The following is a 21,893-nucleotide window of genomic DNA, read 5'->3' on the forward strand; positions in this document are numbered from 1 at the left end:
TTTAATTGATTACGATGATGGGTCCACGATCAGGAATTTATATTTTCTCTGAAATTAATACAATTAAGTCTGACACATTTAAACCTTTGTTAAGAGGACGAGTAATAAGTGACACAAGCACTAAATCTCAAAAAAGCACAGCAGAAAGTATAGCTGTGTGTACAGTTTTCATACAGTTGTTGTGCTGCTTGAGTTGGCATGTTGAATATATTTCGGATAGCTGGACTCACTAAAGGAACACTGCTTGTAATATTCATTTGTTTACATGTATTTGTTTTGTCTCGGTGCATGTAGGGTAAAAATGTTTGTGTATATATAAGTGAGTGTGCATCAGTGTGTGTTGGAGGGGAGTAATTATAAAGTGCTTCTGTTGACTAATGAGCGTCAGGGGGGCGAGTGGAGGGGGGGAGGACGGGGAAGTCGATCTTCATGCGGATGGCAGTCAGCTCTAATTTGTTATGATGGCTGCTGGCTTCCCAGGGCTGCAGCATCCGATAATTACACAGCATGCACGCACACACACACACACAAACATGCAGGTACATGCTGATCAACACCAACGTCACGCTGAAGTTCACCGATTTGTTACTATCCCCTGTAGTCTACAAGACAGTGCACACACAGAGGTGGGCTTTTTATTGTGTGACATTTCTGTCAATATCAACACACTCAGTGTGAACCCTGCTGAGCCACACACTGAAACACTGCTCCCTGCCTGCAGCTGGCAGCACTGCACTGATATCCAACTTTCAATATACAAAAAATGAGATCTAAGATCTAGCACAACAATGACTCACTTTATAGGAAGTAAAGTTTTTGCTGAATGTCTTCTCTCTTGGAGACAGTTTTAGAAATGGCGTTCCACAAGGCTCATGTCTGGGTCCTCGTCTATTCACTATTTATTTAAAAACAGTAGTACTTCCAACCAATAAGCAACGTCAGGACTGCTGCCCTGACCTGAGAGATGAGAGATTATGAGAAATTATTCCCTGTAACTTCGATGTAATCCTGTCACTTCCTGCTGCACCAGAAACAACCACAGTCATCTTTAGAATCTCGTCATTCCTTCAGACTACACTTCCAATTCAAACTTCCCAGTGGAGCCAAACTCTTTTCCTTAGATGTTTTCTACATTTCCTACCTGCTGGCGTCCGGTCCAGGTTTAAGGCGTCCCTGAGCGTTGGCCTCCCACACGCTGTTGGCCAGCTCGTTGCCAATGGCCGACATCACCTTGATGAGCTCCAGCGGCCACTCATCCAGGTCTAGAGAGCGAACCCTGGACAGGTGAGTGCCCAGGTTCCTGTGGATTCCCGAGCACTCAATGCAGATCAGGGCCCCAAGATTCAGACTTGCCCAGTCCGGGTCTGAAGGAGACAAGTTCACTCTATTAAAGACAATATACCCTTTTTGGGGAAAAAAAAAAAGAACTTCGGTTTAATTGTTTATGTATATAAATATGTATGTAAATATGTTATAACAAACAAAGATTATTAAAAGAGTTCCTAAAAAGTAAGAATTCTGGATAAACAACCTTTATTTTAAAGGTCAATGAGGAAGTTTATCTATTTAGGCAAGGCAAGGCAAGGCAAGTTTATTTGTATAGCACAATTCAACAACAAGGTGATTCAAAGTGCTATTTAAACTGTGTTTACAGAGGAAGATCAAGACATGAAATTTAAACAGTTGGTAAAAGCCAGCACCGGACAATCATTGCTCTTTATTTGTAGGTAGAAGGTGGCTAACAAGGCTAGAAGAATTTTAGACCTTGGTCATCATTACAGACCTTCTTGGTCTGTAATCAATAACTGAAATCCGAAAAAAATCTAATTCGGGAACAAATGGACAAAACTGGAAATGACCTCCGTCATTTTATATCTTAAGTTATTTCTTTTGGTTTCGGTTTAAATGTGACGTGATAAAGAAAGAATGTAGGCATTACTGTATTCTTCCTTCCTATTGTCTCAAAAATGGGCAAAAAGAGCATTTGTAAGAATTATGATCTGAGAAAAGCTCACAATATTGGCCTGCTTGCTGGGAGAGATTGCATCTCTAAGGCTACGTTCACACTGCAGGCAAAAGCGCATCAAATCCGACTTTTTTGACCCTATGCGACCCATATCCGATCATGGTATGACAGTGTGAACGGCACAAATCCGATATTTTCAAATCCGATCTGGGTCACTTTCATTTGTGGTACTGAATCCGATACATATCTGATGTTTTAGAAAGCGACTGCTGTTTGAACGGTCATGTCGCATTAAATCCGTCTTTTACGTCAGTGACACAAGACAGACGCCAATTATCAGCACCGGAGAAGCGCCCGAGAAGACATCGTGAACGCTTCCTGGTCATCCCGTGTAGATGTTAGTGAAAGTGTTGGGAAGACAACGTTGGAGAAACGTGAACATTTTATTTGTACTGTATAAGTACATAGTACATAGCAGAGGTGGGACCAAGTCATTGTTTTGCAAGTCTCAAGTAAGTCTCAAGTCTTTATCCTCAAGTCTCAAGTCAAGTCTCAAGTAATGTCAGGCAAGTCAGAGTCGAGTCTCAAGTCACTGGTGTAAAAGTCCGAGTCAAGTCACAAGTCTGAAACTTTGAATTTCAAGTCCTTTCGAGTCTTTAAAAAAAAAAAACGAAAAAATAATGTTGCAGTTATGCTAAATGTAAATATTAGACCATGTAATTTTAAAATCTGTGTTTTTCTCAACACATGACAAAATAGTGAACTTAGAAAATATACACAAATTGTGAAATTGCACCTCTTTAAAATGCAGCTCAATTAAACCTAGCTCCAAGAATAATTTTCACCGACAGTTCTGAGATACGCTGCATGTTATTCTTGGATGCGGTTGTAGGACCAGCTTTAAAATCGCATGACAAAAATATCACACACATTAAAAAAAACTGTATCACCAACGTAGCCTGGAAAACATTTGCTAGTTAGATGAAGTCAGCTATCTCATCGTAGCATATTTATATGCATATTTATAATCATACGGTTCTTGGAGTGAGTGCATACACTCATGAAGTTTAGTAACTTCAGGTCACTGCAACAAGCCCAGGTACAGTTTACCGACGGATGGGTGCAGGACCTTGAAATGCACCGTGTAGAAAGTAAAGACCATCGTACATATCATAAGTTTACCAGTCTCACAAATCGTCGTCATAAATACACATTCGTTAACCGTTTATTAATAGGACCTTTGAGCTCAACGGTAATTAATTAGTAGTGGAAATAATTTCTGGTAGCGTTACAGAAATGTAGCAGTGACAACAATATTGTATGCTGTAATCACCGCGCGGATAGGAGGCGGCTGGCTTGACCGCGGCTCACAAATGACGGCTCACTTTACCGCAGTCTGTAATCGTACTGGGCAATTAGTGATACAAAAAACTGTTTTATCCTGTGAATAAAAGTATATGTTTTTGTCAATGTACCATAATAACAGAAGCGAAACGCAATATTGTGTCAGGACAATTCACTATTTATGCACAATAAACAAAGGAGCATAGCGCGACCATTTCTGTTCAGCGCCAGACTTGCTTGTAACCTATATCACTAATTATGTTATGAAAATGACGTATTAACTACAACAGCAGACTGACCTTCGTGTAAATGCTTGGAGCAGACTAACCTGTGAGCTGGAGTGTTCTGGGACGTTATATTTGCTCTTTGAATGGCTGCAATCCAGGCCATCCGTCGCGTCTTTGTTACTTCGGAAACATGGCTCGAACAATTTCTCTTCAACGACGTAATCCGATAACAACCGATCTCTTTACCCGTCGGCTTCCCGTGGCTGTCATGCGACCGGCTATTGCAGTTAATAATACAACGGCTTCTTGACATTTTTGTTTCTTTTTATCGCTGTGTAACTGATTTCAATTGAAAGCCTGCGTGCGCTAGTACCGCTTGCCACGAGTTCCCAGAATCCTTTGCGGTTCTACCCGTGAATGACGTCACATTTTCAATCTCTATATAATATGCATGTTAAATTTTATATTTGGGGTAAAATATCAAGTCTTTTCAAGTAAACCGGTTCAAGTCCAATTCAAGTCCCAAGTCATTGGTGTAAAAGTCCAAGTCAAGTCACAAGTCTTAGAACATTTTTTCAAGTCAAGTCTAAAGTCATAAAATTAATGACTCGAGTCTGACTCGAGTCCAAGTCATGTGACTCGAGTCCACACCTCTGGTACATAGATAGTTGCAGATTCTGACAGAAATCAGCAACTATCCTTTGAAGCACCGCTCCTCTCTAAAACAGCAATAAGGATAATTATTAGGCCATATGTAAATAACAAAATAACTTTATAACTTAAAGCAAAATTGGGAAACGTAAAGTCCGAAACAAGTCTTTATATTAACGGCCATCATTCAAATAACACTGTTTGGTTTGGGTCTAAACAGAGTGCGTTGTGTGTGACGTCTTTTTTTTGCGCATGCGTGCCGCTTTGAGCGTTCACACTAGAGCGCGTTTGCTGTCACATTTTATTTGTAGTGTGAACAAGCAGACAGAAAAAATTGGATTTGATCAAAAAATCGGAATTGAGCATTAAGACCTGCAGTGTGAACGTAGCCTAAGTTGGACAGTGAGAGGCTGAACATCCTGCACAACAACCTAAAGGATGGACGGAGTTTCAGGAATTGGACTTAAATTATGCAACTCCTTGAAATAACTGGACCCATTCTTGGATGGTGTCACATTTACACATAATTAATCCTTTCAGTCTAGTTTAACTCTGACCATTAAGAAGATACTCAGAAGGCATTCTTGCGTGAACCCTAAGAATCATCTTTCTTGACCTGTCTGATGGTTTATTTTTAGGAAGTAAACTGAAGGGTAATGGTTGTGTTAGTGAAGGTTTTGTTGACACTGTGGGTGGTTTGTACTCACTCGGTGTGTCGCAGTCGGCACAGCGACCGTTCCCTCGAATGCTTCGGATCGACTGCAGAGCCATCGCCTCTGTCTGGCTTGTCAGACGAGACTGAAACAAAGAAGAAGAAAAAAAACAGTTCTGACTCACGTCTTTTCTTGACTAAATGTTTACTTTACAGTTTGAGGGAGAAAAAAATAGGATTTAAACACTGATCAACCTCTTGTGTTCTTGACAGCGCTGTCTCTCAATTAGGCTAAAAATGTTTAAAACACTGAGCATATGTGAGTCGCTGCTGTTTTGGGTTATGAGCATCAATGTCGGAGAGTGAAGGAACAACACGATACACAAATGGAATTGGTGAAGGGAGGGGGGGCCGGCGTCTTTTTTCTTCTTCTTTCTTTTTGGGTGGGAGGGCAATAAAAAGGCTGAGAGCCTGAGGCGTAAACACATCAGGCCTCGAATGAGACGCAGCCGCCTGCTGCAGGTGGAAAATGGCAATGCTGAGGCTCAATGTGAGCTACAGTAATTGCTATTTTCTAATTATGTGAGTGAACGCGCGTGTGTGTGTTTGTGTGCATTAAAGGGCGATTTCGCATGTTTGTTGGTCCTGATGTGGACAAATGTGAAAATGGTGCGATGAAGAGACTGAAAGGCTCCAGGAGAACTCGGCTCACCTTGTTCTTGCTGCTCTCGCACGACTGCAGACTCGCCAGGATCTGGCTCTCGATGACCTGAACCCAGGCATCTCGCTCCTCGTAGGAAGTGGCTTCAAAGTGCCACGTCTGCCCCGTCAGCGACACGATGGTGAACTCAAAGTTCTCCTCTTGTTCTGTCAGAGAGAGAGAGAGAGGGAGAGATGAAAACACATCCTGACCTTACTCTGACCATTTTGATTCAAAAGCTTCGTCATCAAACAGTCGCCAAGCAGAATTTAAAAATAAGAACAACGTGTGGATGCTCAGCTGAGGGCTGTAACGACCAACTCTCTCTCACGTTGTTTGACAGGACACCTGTTCTACTGACCTACATGACCCCGCCCCCTGTAGCCAGGATATCACCCAAATTAAGGGTCCCTGGACCATCCTGCCCTCTTCTCTGCAGACATGTTAGCAGGAGAGGCCAGTCATTACAATCAGGGCCAGCTGGAGGGGGGGGGGGGGGGGGGGGTGCATATGGATCTGTTACACAGAACCCCCTCAGAGGTTAATGGGACAATCAGGAGCCAATTACATCAAGTATGTGCGAGCCTGTTGTGTGGATTCAGGGTCGAGGACACTTTTTAAAGCAGCACCAGCGAGGTTTGACAACATGTCTGCAGAGTCACACATCAATGGGACCGTTCACTCAAAATCACATTTTAGTAAATTCAAATAAAGTCTCCACACTGAGACAGTTCTAATGGGATTTACTGCAATAAAATGTATAAAAACCTCAAAAAATGTCACAAAATTAGAAAAGAAATTACAGCTAAACTACATAAAATACCAGAAATGAGCAGTAACCAACAGACATCTCCAGCTGATCTTTAAAACAGTAACTGAGCTAACAGACTGAGCCACATCAATACGTATCGACTGTTAGAATAAACAGGATATTCAGACTAGATTTGAAAACCTTCACCAATTTTCACTTCCTGTTAAATAAACATGAATTAATTCTTGAGTTCAAAGACTAAAAGATCCACTTTTTAGCTCTTCAAAGCTTTTTTCAAACTTCAGATGACTCATGAGGTGAGCTTCCAGCTGCATGCTGGAGTCTTCCTCAGATCTCTTATGATGAGGTGAGTAGAAACCGTTAGAAAAGTCAGTAATGGGAGCTCGGCGTTACAGGGAGTGCAGAATTATTAGGCAAATGAGTATTTTGTCCACATCATCCTCTTCATGCATGTTGTCTTACTCCAAGCTGTATAGGCTCGAAAGCCTACTACCAATTAAGCATATTAGGTGATGTGCATCTCTGTAATGAGAAGGGGTGTGGTCTAATGACATCAACACCCTATATCAGGTGTGCATAATTATTAGGCAACGTCCTTCCCTTTGGCAAAATGGGTCAAAAGAAGGACTTGACAGGCTCAGAAAAGTCAAAAATAGTGAGATATCTTGCAGAGGGATGCAGCAGTCTCAAAATTGCAAAGCTTCTGAAGCGTGATCATCGAACAATCAAGCGTTTCATTCAAAATAGTCAACAGGGTCGCAAGAAGCGTGTGGAAAAACCAAGGCGCAAAATAACTGCCCATGAACTGAGAAAAGTCAAGCGTGCAGCTGCCAAGATGCCACTTGCCACCAGTTTGGCCATATTTCAGAGCTGCAACATCACTGGAGTGCCCAAAAGCACAAGGTGTGCAATACTCAGAGACATGGCCAAGGTAAGAAAGACTGAAAGACGACCACCACTGAACAAGACACACAAGCTGAAACATCAAGACTGGGCCAAGAAACATCTCAAGACTGGTTTTTCTAAGGTTTTATGGACTGATGACATGAGAGTGAGTCTTGATGGGCCAGGTGGATGGGCCCGTGGCTGGATTGGTAAAGGGCAGAGAGCTCCAGTCCGACTCAGATGCCAGCAAGGTGGAGGTGGAGTACTGGTTTGGGCTGGTATCATCAAAGATGAGCTTGTGGGGCCTTTTCGGGTTGAGGATGGAGTCAAGCTCAACTCCCAGTCCTACTGCCAGTTTCTGGAAGACACCTTCTTCAAGCAGTGGTACAGGAAGAAGTCTGCATCCTTCAAGAAAAACATGATTTCCATGCAGGACAATGCTCCATCACACGCGTCCAAGTACTCCACAGCGTGGCTGGCAAGAAAGGATATAAAAGAAGAAAAACTAATGACATGGCCACCTTGTTCACCTGATCTGAACCCCATTGAGAACCTGTGGTCCATCATCAAATGTGAGATTTACAAGGAGGGAAAACAGTACACCTCTCTGAACAGTGTCTGGGAGGCTGTGGTTGCTGCTGCACGCAATGTTGATGGTGAACAGATCAAAACACTGACAGAATCCATGGATGGCAGGCTTTTGAGTGTCCTTGCAAAGAAAGGTGGCTATATTGGTCGCTGATTTGTTTTTGTTTTGTTTTTGAATGTCAGAAATGTATATTTGTGAATGTGGAGATGTTATATTGGTTTCACTGGTAAAAATAAATTATTGAAATGGGTATATATTTGTTTTTTGTTAAGTTGCCTAATAATTATGCACAGTAATAGTCACCTGCACACACAGATATCCCCCTAAAATAGCTAAAACTAAAAACAAACTAAAAACTACTTCCAAAAACATTCAGCTTTGATATTCATGAGTTTTTTGGGTTCATTGAGAACATGGTTGTTGTTCAATAATAAAATTATTCCTCAAAAATACAACTTGCCTAATAATTCTGCACTCCCTGTAAAATTTGATTGGATTTCTGAGTAAACCTCGTGGAGCTGAAAATCCTCTGTGTTTCTGTACGACTGCTTCCATGCCTCGCCACAGATGTTCACATTTGTTCGTTGACATGTCAGCCACATTTGGAAACTGTTAGGGCGCACAGACGGGATGGGAGGGGGGCTGAGTATCATCACCACAGCAGATCAGACTACAAGCAGCTTCTGTTTACAATTAACCCCGATCAGCAGGGAAGAGGAGGCGACACCGGGTAATCACTTAATCAAAGGATGGCCTCCAGCGTGCCTGATAATTCCCAGGATTCCACCGTCTCTGCTGGTGTGACCCGGAAATGCTTTCCTCCATCCAAACCTGCGCGGCGTCGGGCTCAGACAAAATCTCAGCAGTGAGCTCGGTAATCACTCACAACACGGGCGAGGGTTTCTGGAAGCAGCCGTTCATGACGAGCGGCGGCAGCAGAAGAAGAAGATGATGATGATGAGGGGTTTAATCAGTCGGAGAGCGGTCATGGCCGGCCCGCCAGGGAACAACCATTTGCTCCTCCTCAACTCCAGTCATTTGGCTAATTGGGATCGTCTCAGAGCAGCAGAGCCGAAGCTCCCCTCCGGCTCTGCTCTGGATAATCAATGGCCTTGTCCGAGGAGAGGAAGGACGGAAGGTAAGGATGGAAGGAAGCGCCCCGAGGCGAACGGCGGGCTGAGGAAGCCCCGCACTTCCAGATGAAGAGATTGAAAACACCTTTGCTCTCCAAAGTTTCTCTACTAGAGATAACCGAGGATCGTTTTCATCTGTGAGCTGCTGCAGGCAGCTGACGGCCCGAGTCGGATGAGCTCACGTTAATTAAAACTACTGTTTACAAGGGCCGGCTAACGGATCAAGGTTAAACCGATCTGTGCAGTAAACCAGCCGCTGAGCGCAGAGATTCAGAGAAACAATGATGAGACTGAACTTTTCTCATGAAAGCAGTGAAACGAGAGGGACAAACTGTAAAGGAAAATATTTAATAAAAGGTTTTCTCACAGTGGAAAAAAGCTGGACATTTTTACCAAAGTGGAGCTTCAAGCTGCTTTTTTCCAGGTGATGTTTTTGGGAAAGGATCCAGAAATAAGTTTTTAGAGGAAGCGACCGAATTAATCAACATTAACATTAATGAAGCCTAATTAAAACCTGCAGGTCCAAACTGAAAATGAGTTGAGAATAATAAAATGTTCAAAAAGCAGCTAAAGGAAAGAAAAATTCACCCCACAAATGTCTGAAAACTTGTTTGAAAAATATAAATAAAATCTGAAGAAAGCTAGACAAAAAATTCCAGTTACTTTATATTAATAACCATTAATAAACAAAATCTGTAAAATGATATACAAAGAGGAAGAAAACACTGGTCAAACTAATATTTCTAAAAAATATATTTAAAAAAACTTTTTTTAAAATACAAAAAATTGGAAAAATAAAATTTTTTAAAGAATTTAAAAACAAAATGACAGAAAAAGGTGTCAAAAAAACCCTTTTTTACTTTTCTTTAAAAGATACATTAATATAAATACATTTTATGGAAAACATTTATTTTGGTGTCTAAGAAGAAGAATTGTCCCAAAAAGCAGGAAAAAAATAGAAAAAAGGGCCCCAGATTATCACGAGAAATATTGAAGATAAAGCACTTATAATAATTTCACTTAAACTAAATTAAACCTCCAAAAACATAGAAAAACATCCAGAGTTTCACACAGTGCTCGATCCTGATTCATAGCCTGGAGCTTATTGACCTTTGATTATTAACTTGATTGCATAAAAACATGAGTTTTATTTTAGGAGCACCTGTTGCTGTCCTTCATGATTTACGGGGACACTGCGTGACTTCAGAGCGGGTGCTACCATCATCAAACTATCTTCAGACCAGAGGAAGTCGAAGCTCTGCGTATGAACGTGTGTCTGATGAAGGGCAAACTGTACATAATGCAGGGAGGGAGGTGTTCGGAGCTCCTGGGTGAACACCGGGTGCCTCTTCGTTCTAAATGACGGCTCACCCATCAAGCACCGCCTCAGCCCTGCAGGGTCAAGAGCCAGAATCCCATCATAATTAAATTCCCATGATTCTCTGTTTTCAGGGGGAAGGGGAGGGGTGGAGGCTGCTTGACAATTATGGAAACCAACAATCCAGAAAGGCTCTGCCTCTCTGCAGCGTAAATTAAACGGTGTTTCTGGATTTAAATGCTGCATGCTGACCCAGCGCACTAAGCCCGCTAATGAATAAAATCAGGGGGGAAAAGAACCACTCCCACCACCCACTTTTACTATGAAACCCCTGCCTGGACCTCAGTAGCAACACTAATCTTAAAGCATGGTAGAAAAATTACTCTGTGGAGCTTTTTAGTCTCTTTTAGCTCATAGTTTCAGTTCTCTGAGCAGCCAACAGCTAAAAGAAACAGGATGTCAGAGCTCAGGAGGAGGTGGAGACCAAAAGATATTCACTGGATTATATTATGATAGAAACTAGAAATGGAAACTATATTCAATAGGTCAAATATGAAACGTGGAGCTTTTAGCTGCTTTATATCCAGGGTGAGGAGCTAGAAGTAAAATGTAAGTGCAAGGACTAAAATTAATTACCTTTAACATTAATGAAGCTTAATTAATGCTGAGAATGTGCAGCTTCAATTTGCAAACGGGCCGAGGGGCAGAGGATAATAAAAGTGTTCAATGTTCACATTGTCTTCTAAAAAAGGAGAAAATATAACAAGTTTTAAAAATATAAGAAAATATCAATAAAATAATAACATTATTTTATATTAGTTTGGAATGAACTCCCTGAGAAATATTTTAGAAAATTATGAAAAAAAGCAATAGGAATAAAATGACAACATAAATTGGAAAAAGATGATAAAAATCTCTGAACTACAACTAAAATTGCTGTAAAATACAAAGAAATTGCTGTTAGTGTTAGTAAATGTTAATAAATATGTAATATTACTTAAGTGTCATAAAAATAACAAAATGTCCAAAAAATTAACACAAAAAGATGCAAGCAATACAGTGGTCCCTCGCTACAACGCGGCTCACCTTTCACGGCCTCTCTGTTTTGTTGAATTTTTTTGGTGCAATTTTGCATGCTTTTTTTTTTTTTTTAAACAGCACATTGTGTTCTGCGTCCTGATTGGCTGTAGACCAACGTCAATCAATCTTGTGCCGTGCCTCCTGTACAGTACAGAATGCGTTCAGCTTGTCAAATTTACATCAATCTCGATCGCTAGCAGTGTGACTCTGAAGTGCTGTACTGTGCGTTTGTAAGTTTTCTCCCCAACAAACACAAGAATTTCGACGAAACGCCATCACCTGCAGGTGCCTTTGGTTTCATTCTATAATACTGGACTTATTTTTCTACAAGTTTTAAACTTTGAGAGTGTTTAGACAACAGAGAAAAGTGTGAAAATGTTCATGCCTGACTGAGAAAAGTGTATAAAGTGTGTAGTGAGGGGTTTTACAGCCTTATACATCTATAATAATTATAAAAAATAAAGTTGGCTACTTTGCAGATTTCACTTATCGTGGGTTATTTTTTAGAACGTAACTCCCGCGATAAACGAGAGACCACTGTATGACTAGAAAGTGTAAAAAGAGACAAGTAAAGTTGATAAATCTTCACAAAAATAATGCTAAGTGTCTAAAAACAAATCAGGAACAAAATATGTCCAAAGCTGTCGCAGAACATGCAGCATGTTGCAGATAAAAGGCCAGATATTTTCCTCAGGAAGTGGAGGAGACCAAATACGGAGCTAAAAGTAAGAAAATGCCAGATTCACATACGTGATGATCGTGTTGATGAGTAACTGCTGCATGTGGAAACTATTTTTAAGAATTTACTTTCCTCAACTTTATTTCAGACTTTTTACAGTAGTAGTTCATTTCACTAAAAATAACTAAAGCTCTTTCATCACACGTTCATGGGTAACACTGCTGTACGTGATTAAAATAAACCTCCAAGATCATACTGGATCTTCCAAGCACATTGGATTGGGTAATTTCTCATTTTTCTAACTAATTTAAGGACCATTTAGCTGTCAAAGTTACTTTAAACCCCAAACTTTGAAGGCGAAAACAATCAAGCTTATTTTTTGAAGAACTTTCTAGAAAATCGTGTCTTTGTCTTGCCAGTTTAATTTGCTCATTCAGATTGGAAATGAAACAAAATGTGACTTTAAGCTATAAAAAGAGATTTTAAATCCTCTGAGGAAATCTTCAAAAAACTCCCCCTGATTTCTTTTCTTGCCTTGTTCGGCCTGTGTTTTTCTTTCTCCATTCGCTGCTGCGTGTGTCTAAATGTATGCACGAGAGCACAAACACACACAAACTCGGACGCCGACCACGCCGCACTGTGCGGGTAATTACTGCCACCGCTCTCGGCTACTGTGGGTGACATTCGCGCAGAGAGAGGTGGTGCCGAGGCAATTTGTGAACTCTGACACTGGCAACCTTTAACGGCAGAAAAGAACAAACCAAATATACAGCATTTACAAGACGCAGGGAGGAATGGTGGCAGGAAGAGGGGGAGGAGGTGGGGATTGGCAGAGGGTGGGTTGGTGGGGGTGGGGGGCAGGACATGCATACAAGCCTATCATCCATCCGGGGTGTGAGGTGTTGAGGCTCAGCGGGAGGTGTATGTGTGTTTGAGAGTGGAGGACGGGAGGTGCAATGAGAGGGGAGGCGTGAGGGAGACAAAAGGGGGCCTCGGGAAACACAAATTAAAAGCCTTAAATGTCACCGCACACAGTATTGCTTTGCGACACAGGTCATTACTCCCCATATTATTCGCAGCCTTTTACAACATTAATAACCTGGAAAATATTGCAGCCGATTGTTCAGAAGTCGCTCAGAGAAAGAAATATGTGGCTCTGTGTTTTTATTTTTTTTGCTCTTGAGCAGAAGACGGAGAGGAACCGAACCACAGCACATACTTCATGAAGGAGGAAATCACACCAGAAGATGCTCTGGAACACTATCGCACAAAACGCACATCACATTGTGGTGTATCATCACCTGTACAGCCCATGCTTCCAGGGTGGGGGTGTTTGGTTGGCTGTGTCCTCACAGGTGAGGCAGGTGGGGCAAAGAAATACAGGGGAAGGGAAAGACAGATGCTTTCTCCACTGGACCAAACACAGATGGACACACCGAGAAAGAACTGACTGGATGATTTGCAGCAAAAAGACTCTAAGAACTCTTTAGAGGTGAAACACATCCAAACTGCAGGATGAAAATATCCCTGTGTGGTTTATAAAGTTAGAGAAATATTTTTTTTCCCCATGGACAATACTGCATTACTCTCACATTGATTAAGACATATGAGGTGGTGAAAAAGATTTAAAATGGCAATTCCAACATGTTGTACATGGATATAAAGTGGACGGGAAGGTTAACTATGAGTCCAAGTCGGGCAAACATCCCATACTGACTGCAAAAATACCTTAAAACTGACTATGTGAGTCATAAATCCATAAAATTTACAGCAACATATTTAGTTTCTTTTAAAACTATATCAGGGTTTTTTCAGTTTTTCTTTTTTTTCAGAAGTAACCAATCCATGTTCAGTTTACAGCTCAGCTAGCAGCTCACTTTCAAGTTATGGTCCATGATGAGTGTTAAACTCTGTACTGACCTCAATTTTGGTAAAAAAAGAAAAAAAGGTGTATAATTTAATATTACTATATATTATACTACTAATACCATAAATATCACTAATAACTAATTTTCCCTCTTTGATCGAAGTTGATGATTCATTAAAGAATTAGCCTTCATGTTATAAAAGTGTCTCAGTGCTTCTTGCTTAAACATGTAAGTGACTCAAACCCAGTTTCATCATCTTTTTCTGCAAATCACCAACTCATTCATTCCTGGAATCAAAAGCACAAATCTCCAGCACAGGGGACTCCAACCCTGCAGTGGTGGGAGGGTCAGGGTGGAGGTCAGTTGGGGGTCTGTCCGTCCCACCACAGCAGTTTTTTTTTTTTACCTTCTGAGTTCTGCAGACTGTTGGTGTAAATGCTGCGAAGGCTAGAGACGCGATTTAGTTTCCAAGCTTTACGTTTGGCTGCATCCCCCGACGGCAGGAAGAGAGAGAGAAAAGACGGCAGCGAGGAAGGAAACAGGAATAATGTGGGTATGAAGGAAGATCGAATGGGGACCCAAAGGAAGATTGAAGAAGGAATGAAGGAATAACAAAAGCAGGTCAAGCGGGTATGATAGAGGAATGAAGAAGAGATAACAGGCGATCCGAACAGGAACAAAGGAGACAAGGGACAAGAGAAGAGGAATGAATGAGGAATGAAACATGCAGGACCAAAGGAGAGGTGAGGCCAGATTTTAGGAATGAGACAACAAATATAAGACATAGACAGTAAAGGGGAAGAGGGAGAGAAAGAGAGAGACAGGTGTCAAAACCAGCAGTGCAGAGGATGCTATGGAGGGGGTGTGGCTCGGTGCTGAAGTGGGAGGAGCCAATAAGCACAATGAAGGGATGGAAGTCCGTGAAAGATCAACAAAGTACATCTTTAATCCACTACAAATAAAAAAATAGAACTTGGAAAAAATCTAAAGATGTCAATCAAAAAGTTTCTGCTCACATTTATCTGATAAAAAAATAACCAAACTAAAAATATTCATGACACTTTAAACCCACTGAAAGTCAAACAACAAGAGCCTCAAAAAAACCTGCTGTTGAGCTACAACTCAACACTTCCTCGAGATTTTCACATTAAAAGATAACCAAGAAAGTAAGAAAACTTATTTGCGGGCACTTTAGAGCGAAATATCAGTGTGTGATGTGTAAGGTTTGAACTTTTATTTCCTTTTTAGAATTGTGAGCTGCTGGTTGGATAGAATAAAACAAAAGTCAACTTAAACTTTGAAATTGCATTAGACAGTTTTCAGTATAATCTCTTATTTCATAGATATGATTAATTATTTTAATTAATCACCTTTAGCAGAATATAAAGGCAACATTCTTCAAAAAATATGGTCGAAACTGTGATAATGTGATTTTTTTAAGCATTAAATCAAACCTAAGTGCCAACAAATGATGGGACGATAAAAACGCTGAACTTCTGTAGCTCCTTTGTAGCTCTGATTCTTCCACAGGTTTGAGCTCTGTGACCTTTGACCTCTGCAAACTCTGTAATATTCACTCCCCCCTGGGGCTACTGCGAGCATTTGCCACCAAAGCAACATTTGCAGAGGATGAAATACAGCCGCGGCTGACACTTTAATGTTAGTCCGCTTTGTTTTCCTCGATCTGCCACAGGAGGCGAGGCGAGTGACGGATGGAATGAATCAGGGTGGTGTTAAAAAGGTCACAGGTTGGAGCCCCGAGAGCGCGAGCAGAGAGGCTGAAGCAGAGACCAGAGTCATGGATCTGAGATAAAAAACAAAAGCTAAAAAATGAATCAAGAGGCAGAAGCAGCTTCATGATATAAGACACCACAAAGTGATGGGACTCAGTTAAAACTGTCACTACACTCCACCTACATGAATATCCAGCCTGTTACTCCAGTATGAGCTTTTTTTCAAAGCAGGGGGACGTGAAGTGTTTTTCCTCTCAGTCTAACTCAGATATTATTTGCCTCTAAGTCGACTCATGGTTTAAACCATGTTGTGTAGCCTGCTGGATCATCTCCTCAGGGATCAGGGATCTAAGGAGGAACCAGGAGCAAGAGTTTCTCTGGAGCTCGCTGATATCAAAAATCGTACATTAGTGGAAGTTTGTGAAAGCTTGTTGCTTTCTTTTTCCTCATTTTCTCACTTTCTGATGTTATAATGTACACGGTATGAAGGTATGTTATGAATATAGTATAAGTATGTACAGGCTATAGCTGTAGTGAGTGTACAGGCTATGTCGATGTTTAATTTGATCTTTGAACGCTTTGAAGTTTATTTGAACAGTTTGTTACTCTTCATGTTGTATACTGGAGAAAACGTTAAAACATCAGCAGGTCTATCCAGCACTGACGATAGTCTTTGTATTTTGTGCGTCTCATTTAAAAAATCTTGTAAATGTTTCTCACCAACCTGTCTGAAAAAGCTTAAACATAAGTAAGTAAAGTAAAATTTATTTATATAGCGCTTTTCACAGATAAAAAAAAAAAAAATCACAAAGTGCTTTACAACACAAGAACATGTTTGTGTAAACTATATAAACTTGTGTCAGAGGGAGAGAGACTAAAACAAAGTGACTGACAGGTAACTGCAGGACCACCTGGTCTTTCCTCCACAGAGGCCCTCTTTGTTTCCCTTCTGTTTGACCCTCTCTGACCCTATTTGACCTGTGACGGAGGGCGGAGCCCACCTTCCTGATTAAGCTGCGACTTTAAAGGAATTCAAGGCCTTGATGAAGCAGTCAGAGAGCGGCGTGCTGCAGGTGCACCGACCACCTGACAACAATGAGGTGAAGCTCTTCAGCTGAGACACCGTCACACACGAATGTGATCTGAGAGGCGCGCACACAACTTAAACATCAGCTGTGAGCAGCTTTCCGTGTGAGGAATCAAAGCCACCGTTTCTCAACTTAAACTTCAGGAATGTGGCCACAGATTCAGCTTCAAACTTTTGAAGCTGAACGAAAGAGACTGAGGTCAACTTTCAAAGCTCAAATGGCAGCCCGGTGTCGAGGCTGCAGATCCACTCATGCTCTCATTATGAGGATGGCCAACTGCCATGACCAGTTGGGGGTGAGGAGAAGAAGATTGGTCAAAGACATGGTGTGGAAGAGAGCCAGAGATTAATAATAACTAATAATTAAATGCTGAGAGGTGTATAAACACATATTGAGTGAAAAAGGTGACTGAAGAAGAAATACTTCACACATCATAGGAATCCCCCAGAAGCCTAGACCTATTACAGCATAATTAAGGGAGGATTCAGGGTCACCTGATCAAACCCTAACTATATGCTTTAGCAAAAAGGAAAGTTTTAAGCCTAATTTAAAAGTAGAGATAGTGTCTGTCTCCTGAATCCAAACTGGAAGCTGGTTCCAAAGAAGAGGGGCCTGAAAACTGAAGGCTCTGCCTCCCATTCTTTTCCCATTCCCCCCACACTTTTAAATACTCTAGGAACAACAAGTAGGCCTGCAATGTGAGAGTGAAGCACTCTATTGGGGTCACACAGTACTATGAAGTCATTAAGATAAGATGAGCCCTGATTATTCAAGACCTTGTGTGTGAGGAGCTTTATGTATGTAAGACATTCTTGCATTTTAACAAATTGCTGTGTGTTATCTGACTTCATGGCTAGAAGTTGGGTGTCATCTGCATAGCAGTGAAAATGTGTGCTATGCCTAAGGGAAGCATGTATAATGTAGAGAACTAACTCAAAGACCACCACAAGTAAAAATGAAGAGCTACATTTGAGCTAAAATTTTCAGAATAAAAGTTAAAACCAAAATAAGTCAAAAAATGCCTATAAACTTGACAAACCAAGGACAGAACTAACAAAACTAAGAATGTTTAAAGCTGAAGGCTAAAAGAAGTAATTCGCAATTAACCCCGGTGAAACACATTAAATTGAACTAATCAAACTAGAACTAAACCAAAAAAAACCCCACATATCCAAAAAAATTAAATAAAAAAATCAATAGATGAACAAGAACTCTACCAAAGACAATAAGCCAAAACCAAGTCTGAATCAAAAAAGCATTGTGAAGAACAAAACAAAACAAAGTACTGCTAATGAGCAAGAACGGCACAAAAGAAGTCGTAGTTTGATCCAAAAATCCAAAATATCGGAGTAGAAACACAGACGTGAACTTGGTAAGTCCTTGTCAGTACACCTATAAAACCAACAAAACCAAGACCAAGTTAAAACAGAAAACTGAAACAACTATCATAAATCCTAACCCAATAAACTATGAATGCATTAATTAAACTAAACTAGATCAAATGCTACACACTAAAAAAATGCCCTTAAAAATCAAGATAAGTGAAAATCAAAACCCATTCATGGGTTTATCCCATCCTATCCCATGGGTTTAGTCCAAATGTAAGCGTGACAGAAGTCAGAATCAATGGATGAACCAGAAGTACACCAAAGATGACACGCAAGAATACCTTTAAAAAACATCTTCATGAATCTGACAAGTCCCAGTCAATACACCAATAAAACCAAGACCTGGTCAAAACAGAAAACTGAAATGCATCAGAACGGTAGTAAAACATCCTCATGAGCCATGAAGTCCAAATCCAGGTGAATACGGTGGAGCTGCAGGTCAGTGAGTCATTAAAAAGTCACGCACATTAGTCTGGCCAGAGGTCACAAAAAGCCCCATCTGAAACAAAAGATACTGGTGGGTAGAAGTATCACCATCACCACCAGGAACTTCCACTGGTGCAGCAAACTAAGGGTGAGAATCTCCGAGTGTGTGTGTTGGTGTGGTCCTACCTGGGGGAGCTCGGCCGCAGAGGGCGGTTCCCCCTCATGAATTACGCCAGGCCTCGCTCTGACATGAAGATACTTCACCCGCCCGCCCGGCGTGACAGGCGGTGAGCCAGCGGCCGGCTGAGCACGCTCAGTGCTTAATGGCTAAATTGGGAAGACTGTTACTAATCGCTTATTGAATAATGAAAGTGACACAGCTGATAAAAGATTTCAATACACTGGATTATTTATAATATTTCACTTAAGCCTCTCTGGCTGACTAATGTGGGGGCGAGATGAGGGAGCCGGGAAGTGTCTGATAACGAGTGGCGGTCAGAGGAAGTGATAATAAAACGCTTGCAGAGGGGGAAAAAAGGAGGAGGAGGAGTAAAGCATAAGGAAAACAGAGTGAAGGAGGAATGAAACAGATGAGACAAAACAACGAGGAACAAGATTAGAGGAGAAGATGGAAATGAGGACAAGAACCAGGAGGGGAGACTGAAAACGAAAAAGGAAGCATTGAGGGTGGATGTGAGGAAATAAAGGAAAATAAAGGGATGGAAATGAGCAGAGATGAAGGCAGATGCAGCGTCAATCTGTCACTCAGACAGCCACTTGTCCTGTCAGCTGCTTGATACCTCACTGATGGAGGGACGAACATTACACATCTGCTGCTGCGCCACATCTGTTCAACGAGCTACTGTGTGTGTGTGTGTGTGTGTGTGTGTGTGTGATAAAAGATCTCGATAATTATCACAAAAACATCAATAATGGTGATAAACTGAGGAGGAATTTAGGATGGAATCAGCCAATCAGGATACAGCAGCGGGCGGAGGTCATAGATGTGTGGTGCAGAAACAGAACAGAAAGAAACACACAGGTTGATGTTTAGCAGATCTTTCTAATGTATATATTTAAGTTTAATTTGTGGTTTTTATTCATGAATGAATCCATATTTTATTCTTTTTTTTCCCTTTACGCCAGCCACTTTATTAATACTAAGAATTTTCTTCTGCTGTGTTTAGTGTGAAACACTTGATATGACGCTGCTAAACAAATTAATATTGGATCCAGTCTCTCAGCAGAAACGATCAGCAACAACCCATTAAACCACAATGTAAAAGGCTTACTTTAGAGTTTTCTTGCATTCAGTTTCCTTGATCAATAAAGAAGACGTATTATTGTTCTTCTTGTCATGAACATAATACTACAGTATATAATATATATATTAAGCATGGCCCAAGTTTCAGATACTGACGTATACAAAGAAAGTCTGTGAGAAAAAGAAAGTGGGCTCGTTTCAGAGTAGAATCAAACTCCAAGGCTTAAAAGTAAAGTACAAAAACCTGCAGTTCCTCTAATGTCCACTTGAGGCCGCCTCCAAAAGTGAATCAGTCTCACATTATAAGATGTCCACATGTTCACAGCAGAATTAAGCATGTTTACAGCCTGCTACAAAAATTGTTTGGGGTTCTATGGCTACATTCCTCCTTCACAATAACTGGATGGTGAATTTTTAAAATAATTTACCGGTTTTAATTGTATTAAGGCTTAAAGTTTGAAAGGTGCAATGCCACTTTGACTGACAGGTGTATAGCAACACATGTGGCTACAACTGCTGAACGGTCCCTGAATGGGACTCAAGCTAATTCAGTTGTTCTACAGACTATTATAAACAAAAGAAAAAACAACCCCCCCCCCCACAATAAATCAAAAATCTTTAAACATAATAACAAATTTCAACATCGAATCTAACCCAAGTCCAAACATTCATAAGGAATTGCTCCTCTAACTGTCCAACAATGATCGCCAAATGGCAGATGTCTCCATGCACTTAAATGATGCCAACCTGTCATATAAGCATATATAGAAGCATATACAAAATTAGCCATTAGTTAGTAACCAGGTCTCTAATTGGCTTTTTGTAACTGTCTTTAAGATTTGTTCTGATCAACTTTAGCTTCATCAGGTTATCTGCAGCTGAATTATTACCAAAGACAATGCTTTTCATGTTTAATGTCTGCAGTATTAATATGAAAGCAGGTTTTTCAGCTGTTGTTGGATTCACTAATATGGAGTTACTGCTGTGCATGTACACACTCATTGATCCACAGACTTTACAGAGAAGAGGAAGACCAAACAGGGTGAAGAGATGAAGGGCTGAGAGAATGACAGGATGGAGAGATCCTTTCCTCATTGAGGAGGTCGAAAATCTCAGACAATCACATGACTGCGTTTCCCAGCCTAGGTCCCAAATAATCTACTAATGTCACTATGAACAAAGGTTCAGGGTTTTCTTATACACTCAACAAAAATATAAACGCAACACCTTTGTTACTGCTCCCATTCCCCATGGGATGGACGTAGAGACCTAAAATTCATTCCAGATACACAAAATAACCATCCCTCCCAAACAGTGGTCACAAATCAGTCCAAATGTGTGGTAGTGGGCACATCTGCTATATTGAGATAATCCATCCCACCTCACAGGTGTGCCACATCAGGATGCTGATCTGACATCATGAGTAGTGCACAGGTGTACCTCAGACTGCCCACAACAAAAGGCCACCCTGGAATGTGCAGTTTTTTGTGCTATTGGGGGTCTGGGGACCCAGAACCGGTCAGTATCTGGTGTGACCACCATTTGCCTCATGCAGTGCAACACATCGTCGCATGGAGTCTATCAGATTGTCAATTGTGGCCTGTGGAATGTTGGTCCACTCCACTTCAATGGCTGTGCGAGGTTGTTGGATATTCGTGGGAACTGGTACACGCCGTCGTATACGCCGGTCAAGCACATCCCGAACATGCTCAATGGGTGACATGTCCGGTGAGCATGCTGGCCATGCAAGAACTGGGACATTCTCAGCTGCCATCTGCCCTGAACAATGTGAACCATGATTCATCCGTGAAGCGCACACCTCTCCAACGTGCCAGACGCCATCGAATGTGAGCATTTGCCCACACAAGTCTGCTACGGCGACGAGCTGGAGTCAGGTCAAGACCCCGATGAGGACGACGGGCATGCAGTTGAGCGTCCCTGAGACGGTTTCTGACAGTTTGTGCAGAAATTGTTTGGTTGTGCAAACCAATTGTTCCAGCAGCTGTCTGGGTGGCTGGTCTCAGACAATCTTGGAGGTGAACCTGCTGGATGTGGAGGTCCTGGGCTGGTGTGGTTACACGAGGTCTGCGGTTGTGAGGCCGGTTGGATGTGCTGCCATATTCTCTGAAA

General features: G+C 41.3%; 1 protein-coding gene across 9 annotated transcripts in view; it reads right to left on the reverse strand.

Annotated features, from left to right (window-relative positions):
* The window catches only part of agap1 (ArfGAP with GTPase domain, ankyrin repeat and PH domain 1), a 188,773-nt gene that overhangs the window by 24,016 nt on the left and 142,864 nt on the right, over nucleotides 1–21,893 (reverse strand). For 5 of the 9 annotated variants that reach the window (XM_085264878.1, XM_085264876.1, XM_085264872.1 and 2 more), the window contains 3 exons: nucleotides 5,553–5,707; nucleotides 4,896–4,986; nucleotides 1,142–1,364 (listed from right to left, as the gene is read on the reverse strand). In XM_085264878.1, the coding sequence (XP_085121004.1) occupies nucleotides 1,142–1,364; nucleotides 4,896–4,986; nucleotides 5,553–5,707 (469 nt within the window). Of the gene's footprint in view, nucleotides 1–1,141; nucleotides 1,365–4,895; nucleotides 4,987–5,552; nucleotides 5,708–14,270; nucleotides 14,349–21,893 lie in introns of all 9 variants that reach the window. The other 4 variants (XM_085264875.1, XM_085264874.1, XM_085264870.1 and 1 more) reach the window with 1 other exon arrangement.

This window comes from Mchenga conophoros, linkage group LG23 (genome assembly GCF_057382185.1).
Source record: "Mchenga conophoros isolate Kocher_MC1m ecotype Shallow Benthic linkage group LG23, M_conophoros_male_GT1.1, whole genome shotgun sequence".
Lineage (NCBI taxonomy): Eukaryota > Metazoa > Chordata > Actinopteri > Cichliformes > Cichlidae > Mchenga > Mchenga conophoros.